This window comes from Tarenaya hassleriana, unplaced genomic scaffold (genome assembly GCF_000463585.1).
Source record: "Tarenaya hassleriana unplaced genomic scaffold, ASM46358v1 Cleome6, whole genome shotgun sequence".
Lineage (NCBI taxonomy): Eukaryota > Viridiplantae > Streptophyta > Magnoliopsida > Brassicales > Cleomaceae > Tarenaya > Tarenaya hassleriana.
Window position 1 is genome coordinate 4,919,881 of NW_010968505.1, and position 12,080 is coordinate 4,931,960.

The 12,080-nt window shown below is 40.0% G+C and overlaps 3 protein-coding genes across 5 annotated transcripts in view; 2 read left to right on the forward strand and 1 right to left on the reverse strand.

Moving 5' to 3' along the window:
• Positions 1-7: 7 nt before the first annotated feature.
• LOC104799616 (guanine nucleotide-binding protein subunit gamma 3-like) lies at positions 8-2,648 on the forward strand (the record flags this gene model as incomplete). The annotated part of the gene is made up of 5 exons (XM_010522234.1): positions 8-151; positions 1,740-1,792; positions 1,886-1,930; positions 2,020-2,064; positions 2,171-2,648. Coding segments are annotated over 5 exons (732 nt in total), but the record flags the coding sequence as incomplete, so codon positions are not given.
• A 1,945-nt stretch (positions 2,649-4,593) lies between these two features.
• LOC104799619 (ribosomal RNA processing protein 1 homolog) lies at positions 4,594-9,951 on the forward strand. 2 transcript variants are annotated; one of them, XM_010522239.1, is made up of 2 exons: positions 4,594-4,719; positions 8,142-9,951. In XM_010522239.1, exons 1-2 carry the CDS (start codon positions 4,649-4,651, stop codon positions 9,697-9,699), a joined length of 1,629 nt encoding a protein of 542 aa, XP_010520541.1. In that variant the 5' UTR covers positions 4,594-4,648; the 3' UTR covers positions 9,700-9,951. The 2 variants fall into 2 exon arrangements, with proteins under 2 accessions (XP_010520541.1, XP_010520542.1); XM_010522240.2 differs by having other exon boundaries at positions 4,624-4,671; positions 8,094-9,951.
• LOC104799617 (protein PLASTID MOVEMENT IMPAIRED 1-RELATED 1) overlaps positions 7,097-12,080 on the reverse strand; it is a 7,733-nt gene continuing 2,749 nt past the window's right edge. Inside the window, exons 2-4 of one of the 2 annotated variants that reach the window (XM_019200790.1) lie at positions 11,900-12,068; positions 11,485-11,783; positions 7,097-8,062 (exon numbers count right to left, since the gene is read on the reverse strand). In XM_019200790.1, the coding sequence (XP_019056335.1) occupies positions 7,284-8,062; positions 11,485-11,783; positions 11,900-12,068 (1,247 nt within the window). In that variant the 3' untranslated portion in view covers positions 7,097-7,283. Of the gene's footprint in view, positions 8,063-10,518; positions 11,784-11,899; positions 12,071-12,080 lie in introns of those variants that run through there. The other variant, XM_019200791.1, reaches the window with a different exon arrangement.

Below are 12,080 nucleotides of genomic sequence, written 5' to 3' on the forward strand. Positions count from 1 at the left end.
CCCCCCCCCTCGGGGCGGCGGCACGGCGGTTGCTCCGCCGTCCCTACTGCCTCCACGGCCAAAGTCTCCGCCGGCGTACCCTGACTTGTACGGGAAACGCAGAGAGGCAGCGAGGGTCCAGATGCTCGAGAGAGAGATTGGCCTTCTCGAGGCAAGTGATTTTTTTTATAATCATTTTGTTTTAAATTTAGTGAAGCAATAGAGAATCTCAGTTTCTTCCATTTTTGTTTTTCTTTTGATTTTTTTACCATTTTGAAAAGTCAGATGAAAAAAATCTGAATTTTGAATTTCAGTGCAAAATAATGGTAGTGTTGGAACTCAAGAGAAAGAGAGATGTTATGATTTGCTGTTTAGCAAGTTAATTAATCAGTTTAATCACTTTTATTAGCAATTAAATCAAAGAAACTTGTAAATTGATTTTTAATTTAATGTTTTTTTGGGGGGTTCTGAAAAAGAGAAATCTTTGTCTTTGTCAAACTTTAGCCACTACTATATCCAGGTTGGTTGGTCTATCAACCACTGTGTTACATGTTCACAACAAATATGGTAACATGAACACTAATTTATTTATTCTCTTAGAATACATCAAAAAGAGTAATTTATTATATTATTTATTTGTCTGAAAAAGGATTTCTTTTTTTTGTGTTGGATAGCTTGGTCTATGCCCATTACTGTATTCTCAGAATCAGAAAGAGCAAATGGGTTTGGGAGTGTTTGAACACATCCAAACTGGATTCAGACATGTCGTAAAGTGTAGATGGATCCAGTGATCTCTTGTGATTGAGATTGAGAGTATCAAGATCTCAAAACCGACAGATGGGACTCCTTGTGTTGGTTCTTAGTGTGATGGTTCATTTATGTGTTAATTGAGTCATGTCATGTCATGTTTTTCCTTGGATGTTTATGCTAACCATGTTGTTCATAAACATGGTTTTGGTTGGTTTCTGATCTCAAATCCATGTCCCATAACATCATATCTTTGAAAAGTTCAGTTTTTTTCCCCCTAATTTTTGCTAAAGTTGGGATTTTTAGTTTTGGGTTTGTTTGTTTTTTGTCATTTTCCTAGATTTCTTTAAAGTCTTTGGAAGTGGATCCCTCATCTGTTTCTTTATGAGATGATTGATCAATGCCCATTTACTATATTTCACGTTTGTGTGTAAGCTGTGCAAATGTACTATGATGGTGAGTGTCTAGTCAAAGTGAGTATAAAGAAAGAACAGAGGACCATTGATGAGATAAAGGGTTGATCAATAAAGATCTCACACATATATATATACATATATATACATATATACATATATATACATATATACATATATATATATATATATATATATTGTATTGGTACATTTGCAGTTTTGCTTTTCAACATGTAAAAATTTTTAACCTTTGTTTTTCTGCATCAATGGACCATCTCTTGCTTTATCTCTTGTTCCTTTCATGACTTTAACCTTCTGATCCTCTGTCTTTTTTACAGCATCATTTACTCGGTAATAACACTGATTGCTATGCATTTTATTTAGGTCTACACTTGCACGTGTGCACATGTTTTAAGCTTGAACTTATTGGTATTACATCGGCTCTATTCCAAAGTGAAGCAAATGCATAATTACATGGGCTAGTGATTGGCCTATGGACAGTGGAAGAGAACCCTTTATCCAATAATGTTTATAGTTCCTTTGCTTGTTATGGATGGACTGATGAGATAAATTCGTGGTTCCATTGTTGTATTTGAGCAGGCGGAGCTTAAATTCATCGAGGGCATACCGCCGGCCTCTAAGTACTGCAAAGAGTGAGCCGTCGTCTCTCTCGCCAGGAACATTTTTCAACATTTAAAAGTCTAAGAAATGCTTTGTGGAATCTTATCGTTATATATGTGTTGCAGGGTCTCTGATTTCGTGGTGGCAAACTCCGACCCTTTGATCCCTGTGTAAGGATATTCCTGTCGATAACTTCATCGTTTCGTCTCTAATCCTTCCTCCTGCATCCTTGAAATCAGTTTGTGTATCACTCGAACAGGCAGAAGAAGAGTCGAAGACCATGCCGGTTCTGGAAATGGCTCTGGTAATCTTTAATTTCTAATCCTAGTCTTGAAATGCTCTTGTTTCTTTAACGAGGAAATCCGCTACCGATACCGATACCGATGCATACGAGAGTTTTTCCATTACAGTAGCGGAATCCCGTGCTTGAACCTGCTGAGCTTCTGCTGTTGCTGCCAATCTGAGTGCTCGTGCCATCTGAGACGGCCCAAGTGCTGCGACTGTGACTGCTGCTTCCGACCCAACTGCTGCCACTGCAACTGCTGCAGATGCTCTTGCCCCTCGTGCTCGGACTGTTGCCCGAAACCAAGCTGCAGCAGCTGCTGCTGCCCGAGCTTTCGAGGTTGCTGTTCTTGTTCTTGTTGTTGTTCTTGTCCGGACATGAAGAAGGCATGTTGTTGCGTCCCTAAAGGATGCTGCAGCGGTTGGAAATGGCCGTCTTGTCCGAAGAGCTCATCATGTTGCAGATGCAGATGCAGATGTTCTTCTTGTTTCAGATGTCCAAAGCTAAGACTTTCTTGTTGTTGCTGCAACTGTAAAAATCCCTGTTCTACTCCTTGCTGCTTAGCCTTCTAAGAGTATCAAATAAATTTTTTCTCTTTGAGACCATTGCTTCTTTTTATTTGTAACATTTCAATGCCCGCCTTATTGGCCGGGCGTCTATGTCAATAGTGGAAATAAAGGGGTGAAAATGGAAAATACAAGAAATTGAGGGGTGGACTTGCAAAGAAGTGATAAAATTATTAAAGCAGGTTGGGGTCAGTTCTGCATATGGGTCGAAGTGTATTATGTGAGCTATCTCCTCTCTGACACTCTCTTCGGTTATTGTCGGAAACCTCCAATATTTTCTCATTCTCACTCAAATCTACACCAATTATTATTACACACACACACACACGTGTGTATATATATATATATATATAATTTTTTACTCTTAAATTTTTTTTTGGTGAAATTTTTTACTTCGGAACCTCTCACAAATTAGCTTTGGTTTTTTTTTCTTTTGTGGATTTATGTCGAACACAATCGAAACAAAAATAAAATAAATTTATTTTAACATTAATATCAAAATTTTTAATTAAAAAGTTAATCTTTATTTAGTTTATTTTGATGTATTTTAAAGTTTGTTGGAGTTTTATTCGATTTTATGGTAAGTAGGATTAAAAGTAATTAAATAAGACTTTATTTGCGAAAATATATAATTAGCATAATGGAACGTATACTTTTTGAGTTTTTTTTTTAATATCGTATTTTCGTTTTTTTATTTCATTTTGTAACCATAATTTTTTTAAAAAGGTCATATAAGAGATGTTCGTAACCTTTTAGAGTAATATATAAGTTAGAGAAATAAATACGATTTTTGAATATCAAAAACCGATTTAGGAGTTGAATATTTGTCTACAGACGAAACGAGTTTAGGTCTAGAGATGACGAAAACCCTACTTTTCAATTTGGATTCGAATGTCGGACCACAAATAAAAATTACTTTTTTTTGGAAGAACAAATAAAATTAAAATTAAAATAAAATTATTATTAGGTTACGCTTTCGTCGTCTTCTCCAGGTGCCGAGTTTGAACATCTGAAGCTACGACAGAACTCCATTAAATCTACGCAACCTTCTTGCGAAATCCCTTCTGAATTTATAATTTTCTCAAAACCCCCATTTATTTTAATTATAATTCGAAAATTCATATGGGTTGGTTTTTAAGAAAGATTGATATATATATATATATACACACACATATATATATATATATTGAAGTTATTTCGAGAGAAAGTGATCGAAATTTCCAATACTTCATTTCATTTAGCAAAACGTGTTTTTCTGTAGGATGCAAAAATTTAACCCCCAAAAATTATAGATACAATTAGAAAATAAAAAATCAAATAGAAATAGAATATATACTTCTATTTTGACTAAATGGAATCATTTCATATATTCCTCCCAAATCAATATAAAAGATATTTGATGATTTTCTCAAGATCTTTCAATATTATGAATCCTATAAGTGATTTTTACAGTTATTCAAAAAGATCCATATGTTTTTTTAATGTTATTTCGAGGAGATGTTTGATATATTTGAATTGATCCAAATTTTCAATATTTCATTCTATGTGGCAAAAAACGCAAAGATTTAACTCCAAAATTATAGATAAATTAGAAAAAAAATGGAATGCACCTATTTTGACAACTTAGTTAAAGAAGGAACAATGGAATTATTTCAAAATTCAATTTGAAGGGTATATAAAAGTTTTGTTACATATATAAAGATCCATGTTGGAATTAAACTGAAAACACAAATTTGTTGTTTTATGTTTTATTATGCTTGTTCGGATATTTATTTCACGGATATTTAAAAATCTATTTCATATATTCTTCTGAAATCAATCTAAGTCTCTAAGATAATCAAATACGCATGAATTTGATATACAAATAAATTACTGACTTTATTTTTCGCGTAGAACGAAAAATGGAATTCCTCTTACTTATAAAAAGACGGAAATGCCCTCAAGCCTTAAACCTTCTGAGACGTTTCGAAGTTCCCAGAGATTTATTTAGGGTTTCTTCTTAGGGTTTTCGCTTCCTGTCTCTCTCCGAGCTCTCAGCAATGGCAGTCGAAGTAGACGGTAAATCAGTGATAAAGAATCTCGCTGCATGCGACAAATCCGTCCGCGACAGATCTTTACGAACTGTTCTGCAGACATGGCTTCCCAATCAAACCGAAGTCTCCGACGACGACATGAAGAAGCTTTGGCAGGGCATCTTCTACTGTATGTGGCATGCCGACAAGGTCCCTTACCAGTCTGAACTCATCGACCGCCTCTCCGGCGCCGTACAATCTCTCCCTCTTCACATCTCAGTCCATTACTTCACTGTGTTCTTGTTCACCATGCGTCGCGAGTGGTCTCGCATCGATCGACTCAGGTTAGACAAGTTTTATCTCTTGATCCGTAGGTTCCTGCATGGATTCTTCGTTCTTCTTAAGGATAATTCCTGGGATCTGGATTTCACTCGCCGTTTGATGGGCGTTTTGTTCGACGGTACATTCCTCGCGGATGATAAGTTCCAGGCCAATGGTGTTAACTATCACTTTGCTTCTATTTTCGTTGAGGAAGTTAGGCCCTTTCTTCCTCTCAGGAAGAAGGTTGTAGAACTTCTGTTTGGTCCTTTTGTGACCGTTTTGGGCATAGTAGGTGACAAGGTTTTGGTCGGGAAGATCAAGAGTAATGTGTTTGATGAGTTGCTGAAGATGGGGAAGGAGTTGCTGGATGCTAAAATGTCTGGGATTGATGTAGATTCTAATGACGATGCATTGGCCTTGGGATCAATTGCTCTGTCTATGGAGTATTCCAGGAAGTTTTATGAGATGGGTTCTTCCCCTGATTGCCGCCAGGGGAATAGGAAACTGATATTTTCTCTTCACGAGCAGTTCTCGAAACTGGAGAAGGATGTGTCTTCTTCTGGTGTTGAAATTTCTATCCCTGAAGCTTCTGCTCCTGATGAAGAAGTGCCTGATTTGGTTCCCATGTCTAACGAAGTAGTAATGGATGATTGTGGTGCTGAACTCGAGTCGAAGGAGCTGGTTGCGAATGGGTCATCCAAGAAAAAGGGCCTGAAGAAATGTACAAAGGCTAAGAAGAAATCGGCTGGAGACAGTGGCAAGAAGGGTAGTGATAAGAAGAGCAAGAAGGAAGCTGTTGTAGATGTTCCTGAAATCACAAACTCGGATGGGAAAGACGAAACTTTCAATGAGACTTTGATATCGAATCTCCAGATGCAGTTTGAGAAAGTTGCAGCCGAGCTGGGATCAAAAGACGAAGTTGCAAGTGCCTGCGTCGAAACAGAACAAATGGTCAAGTCCAAAGTGTCAAAGAAGAGGAAAAGGAAAGCCAAAGGGGAAGATAGGAATAATCTGGAAGAAATCAACGGGAATGGAGACATGGAAACGATCTCGGAGGCCAAGAGCGGGGAGAAAAGCACGAAGAGAGTGAGATTTTCGATGAAAAATAACCTAGTGTGGAAACCTCACAGCCCTTTGCCTCCACAGAGTTTGAGATTGCCACCAGCTGCAACACCGAGGGGAAGTGCCCTGAAGAAAGGGATCCCTCCCGGTCCTATCAGAGAGGTGCCGTCTCCGAGTAGAAAGGCGAAGCAGAAAGCGAAGGCCGTGAAGAAAGTGCGGAAGGGAGTGAAGACGATCAAGAAGTTGAAGAAGAAGAAATCTTCGTCTCCTTGAAAAAGGGTATTAATCTCTTGCTACATTTTGATATTTTAGATTCGATATATGTCTCGTTTTCTTCCGTTGTTGGTGTTCCGATACATTTTCGAGATTTTAGCGCATCCGCAAGGTTCGACAAATCGTTTCATCCTGAAAATGATATATGATCCTCTTTACTGCAATTATGCCTAGACTTTGATCTTCTTCACCTGTCTTGCAAGTGTAATGTCTCGGATTTTGATGAGTTTTTGGCAAGTGTTCTTGAGAGAAGATCTTATAGGTTCGGTTCGTAAAAGCAGTCAGTCATGAAGCAATGATCTCTTGACCTTTCTGGTTCGGTTCCGAGTTAAATGAGATTGAAAAATTCAAACCCTTAGACCGGTTTGCGATCGACTCAATTCACCTTGATCTAAACTGAAAACCAAATTTAACCGAATCCAACCAGGCAATACCGGACCAAATTTTAGAGGACTATGAGATGTATTAGGGATGGACATGGGAATTCGCTTTTTTTTTTTTTATATCGTTGAATCTGATTTTGTGAATTGGATATCCAAAAAATGGGATATTCGTACATCAACGAAATATGGGTTTGAAATTTGAAAGTCCGACTCGGCGGACTGTGATTAATCTGTACTGTATCCGTGGGTTGGATATTTCAAAATCATTTTTTATTAATAAAATCTATTTTCTATATAAATGTTAATTTTTTTATTATTTTGAAATTCATTTTAGACCCGGATTCAATTGAAATCCTGTTTTCGATTTATAAAAAAAGAAATATTCATTCACTTGTTATATTATTTATACTTTATAATTCAATTTGATTTTGTATAATGAAATAACCACCCCAACTTACAACGCACTGAACATGGATGCCGTGAACGCTAAAATTTTCACCAACACAAACACAGCAATTCCAATTTACAACTCTGCCACTTAAGAAATCCAACATAGAGAGAAAGAAAACCCAGCAACAAAGAACTGATCAAACCATAGTTTCCTATTACCTTCTCCCATCGTTTCACTTTGGCATTATAAAGTTTGGATTCCGAACGTGAGGCTTAACCTTACCCGAGTCTTTCCACTTAGCTCCCGACCCGCGGGACGAAACGCTCCATAACGTTTCCCCGCCCGAAGGTTTTGCAGAGTTCGGTTTTGATTTCAAGAAAGGGTTCTTGTTCACTTTGCCCATGCCATTAGCTACCAACCACCTCGAACCTGCCTGTTGCTGATTTGTGTTTCCCCATAGTTTCTTCCCGGGCTCGGATTTTGTACCCGCGAGATGAACCTCCGAGATTTTGTACTGAGGAACTACGACTTTCTCTTCTCGGGTTTCATCTTTCACTTCCCGTCCTTCCTCTTCCTCTTCCTCTTCATCGTTATCTTTCCTAAGCTCCGATACCGTGCTGTAGATTCTCGGCTTTGGAGGGACGAACACTCTCTCGACTTGGATGAGTGAAAGCATTGGTGCTCCAACTGGCTCATAGTTCCTTAGAGGATCCCGGAGTTGCACCATTAGAGCTACCGTGAAGTTATTCCCGAGCAACCCGCATTTTCTTCCACCTTTTCCCTTCCTCCTTTCACCCTTTGACCCTTTCCGGACAAATTCTAAGGGATTCGCATGGTGGGCAGCTAAAATCTTGGAAGTTCGTTCGCTGATCTCATCTTCATCACCTATCTCGCCTGAATCCAGCTTCATCCACTCATCAAGAGTAAGCGAAAGACTCATCAATCCATCAGCATCTTCATTCTCGTGATCCTTTACGTTGAGAAGCTGTAACCCGACAGCTCCTTCGAAACCAAGGGATCCACTTTTCGAAGTAGACGGTAAATCAGTGATAAAGAATCTCGCTGCATGCGACAAATCCGTCCGCGACAGATCTTTACGAACTGTTCTGCAGACATGGCTTCCCACTCAAACCGAAGTCTCCGACGACGACATGAAGAAGCTTTGGCAGGGCATCTTCTACTGTATGTGGCATGCCGACAAGGTCCCTTACCAGTCTGAACTCATCGACCGCCTCTCCGGCGCCGTACAATCTCTCCCTCTTCACATCTCAGTCCATTACTTCACTGTGTTCTTGTTCACCATGCGTCGCGAGTGGTCTCGCATCGATCGACTCAGGTTAGACAAGTTTTATCTCTTGATCCGTAGGTTCCTGCATGGATTCTTCGTTCTTCTTAAGGATAATTCCTGGGATCTGGATTTCACTCGCCGTTTGATGGGCGTTTTGTTCGACGGTACATTCCTCGCGGATGATAAGTTCCAGGCCAATGGTGTTAACTATCACTTTGCTTCTATTTTCGTTGAGGAAGTTAGGCCCTTTCTTCCTCTCAGGAAGAAGGTTGTAGAACTTCTGTTTGGTCCTTTTGTGACCGTTTTGGGCATAGTAGGTGACAAGGTTTTGGTCGGGAAGATCAAGAGTAATGTGTTTGATGAGTTGCTGAAGATGGGGAAGGAGTTGCTGGATGCTAAAATGTCTGGGATTGATGTAGATTCTAATGACGATGCATTGGCCTTGGGATCAATTGCTCTGTCTATGGAGTATTCCAGGAAGTTTTATGAGATGGGTTCTTCCCCTGATTGCCGCCAGGGGAATAGGAAACTGATATTTTCTCTTCACGAGCAGTTCTCGAAACTGGAGAAGGATGTGTCTTCTTCTGGTGTTGAAATTTCTATCCCTGAAGCTTCTGCTCCTGATGAAGAAGTGCCTGATTTGGTTCCCATGTCTAACGAAGTAGTAATGGATGATTGTGGTGCTGAACTCGAGTCGAAGGAGCTGGTTGCGAATGGGTCATCCAAGAAAAAGGGCCTGAAGAAATGTACAAAGGCTAAGAAGAAATCGGCTGGAGACAGTGGCAAGAAGGGTAGTGATAAGAAGAGCAAGAAGGAAGCTGTTGTAGATGTTCCTGAAATCACAAACTCGGATGGGAAAGACGAAACTTTCAATGAGACTTTGATATCGAATCTCCAGATGCAGTTTGAGAAAGTTGCAGCCGAGCTGGGATCAAAAGACGAAGTTGCAAGTGCCTGCGTCGAAACAGAACAAATGGTCAAGTCCAAAGTGTCAAAGAAGAGGAAAAGGAAAGCCAAAGGGGAAGATAGGAATAATCTGGAAGAAATCAACGGGAATGGAGACATGGAAACGATCTCGGAGGCCAAGAGCGGGGAGAAAAGCACGAAGAGAGTGAGATTTTCGATGAAAAATAACCTAGTGTGGAAACCTCACAGCCCTTTGCCTCCACAGAGTTTGAGATTGCCACCAGCTGCAACACCGAGGGGAAGTGCCCTGAAGAAAGGGATCCCTCCCGGTCCTATCAGAGAGGTGCCGTCTCCGAGTAGAAAGGCGAAGCAGAAAGCGAAGGCCGTGAAGAAAGTGCGGAAGGGAGTGAAGACGATCAAGAAGTTGAAGAAGAAGAAATCTTCGTCTCCTTGAAAAAGGGTATTAATCTCTTGCTACATTTTGATATTTTAGATTCGATATATGTCTCGTTTTCTTCCGTTGTTGGTGTTCCGATACATTTTCGAGATTTTAGCGCATCCGCAAGGTTCGACAAATCGTTTCATCCTGAAAATGATATATGATCCTCTTTACTGCAATTATGCCTAGACTTTGATCTTCTTCACCTGTCTTGCAAGTGTAATGTCTCGGATTTTGATGAGTTTTTGGCAAGTGTTCTTGAGAGAAGATCTTATAGGTTCGGTTCGTAAAAGCAGTCAGTCATGAAGCAATGATCTCTTGACCTTTCTGGTTCGGTTCCGAGTTAAATGAGATTGAAAAATTCAAACCCTTAGACCGGTTTGCGATCGACTCAATTCACCTTGATCTAAACTGAAAACCAAATTTAACCGAATCCAACCAGGCAATACCGGACCAAATTTTAGAGGACTATGAGATGTATTAGGGATGGACATGGGAATTCGCTTTTTTTTTTTTTATATCGTTGAATCTGATTTTGTGAATTGGATATCCAAAAAATGGGATATTCGTACATCAACGAAATATGGGTTTGAAATTTGAAAGTCCGACTCGGCGGACTGTGATTAATCTGTACTGTATCCGTGGGTTGGATATTTCAAAATCATTTTTTATTAATAAAATCTATTTTCTATATAAATGTTAATTTTTTTATTATTTTGAAATTCATTTTAGACCCGGATTCAATTGAAATCCTGTTTTCGATTTATAAAAAAAGAAATATTCATTCACTTGTTATATTATTTATACTTTATAATTCAATTTGATTTTGTATAATGAAATAACCACCCCAACTTACAACGCACTGAACATGGATGCCGTGAACGCTAAAATTTTCACCAACACAAACACAGCAATTCCAATTTACAACTCTGCCACTTAAGAAATCCAACATAGAGAGAAAGAAAACCCAGCAACAAAGAACTGATCAAACCATAGTTTCCTATTACCTTCTCCCATCGTTTCACTTTGGCATTATAAAGTTTGGATTCCGAACGTGAGGCTTAACCTTACCCGAGTCTTTCCACTTAGCTCCCGACCCGCGGGACGAAACGCTCCATAACGTTTCCCCGCCCGAAGGTTTTGCAGAGTTCGGTTTTGATTTCAAGAAAGGGTTCTTGTTCACTTTGCCCATGCCATTAGCTACCAACCACCTCGAACCTGCCTGTTGCTGATTTGTGTTTCCCCATAGTTTCTTCCCGGGCTCGGATTTTGTACCCGCGAGATGAACCTCCGAGATTTTGTACTGAGGAACTACGACTTTCTCTTCTCGGGTTTCATCTTTCACTTCCCGTCCTTCCTCTTCCTCTTCCTCTTCATCGTTATCTTTCCTAAGCTCCGATACCGTGCTGTAGATTCTCGGCTTTGGAGGGACGAACACTCTCTCGACTTGGATGAGTGAAAGCATTGGTGCTCCAACTGGCTCATAGTTCCTTAGAGGATCCCGGAGTTGCACCATTAGAGCTACCGTGAAGTTATTCCCGAGCAACCCGCATTTTCTTCCACCTTTTCCCTTCCTCCTTTCACCCTTTGACCCTTTCCGGACAAATTCTAAGGGATTCGCATGGTGGGCAGCTAAAATCTTGGAAGTTCGTTCGCTGATCTCATCTTCATCACCTATCTCGCCTGAATCCAGCTTCATCCACTCATCAAGAGTAAGCGAAAGACTCATCAATCCATCAGCATCTTCATTCTCGTGATCCTTTACGTTGAGAAGCTGTAACCCGACAGCTCCTTCGAAACCAAGGGATCCACTTTTCTTCCCATGGAAGGCCGAGATTTCTCCGATGGACTGTGCAGTGATGTTCGAGGGTGCATCCTCATCTGACATGCCTGATTGAATTCTCAATCCTTCCAAAGCAAGTTCTTCGATCTGATCCATAGCCAATGGAGCAAGATCTTCGAGTGATACATATTCGGAATCAACATCACTCTTGCCAGAGACTGAACTAAATTTTCTAGCCCTTGCTCCAGATGATGAACGTCCTTCAGGTCTCCTCTCATAACCAGATGCAGCAGATTCAGTTTCCAAAATATGATCCCTGCATCGGAAACATAGAACCAAACAAACCCATGATGTCAAAACAAGCCATCTTACGTGAAATTGTCACGTGAGCAGTTCAAAAGAAAAAAGAGAGAAAAAGATTTATAACACCACCTTTCAGCACCATTGATGGCGGGTGAAGTTTCCCAGACGAGTTCTTGCATGGTTTTCCCGGTTACGTCATCTAAAGGCATAAGCTTGTTCGCCTGCATAGAGAGCTTCTCGATCCCAGGAATGGCAAGACGCTGAAGTGTGTCCATGATACCAGAGCCCATCTCAGCAGGAGTCGACAGTT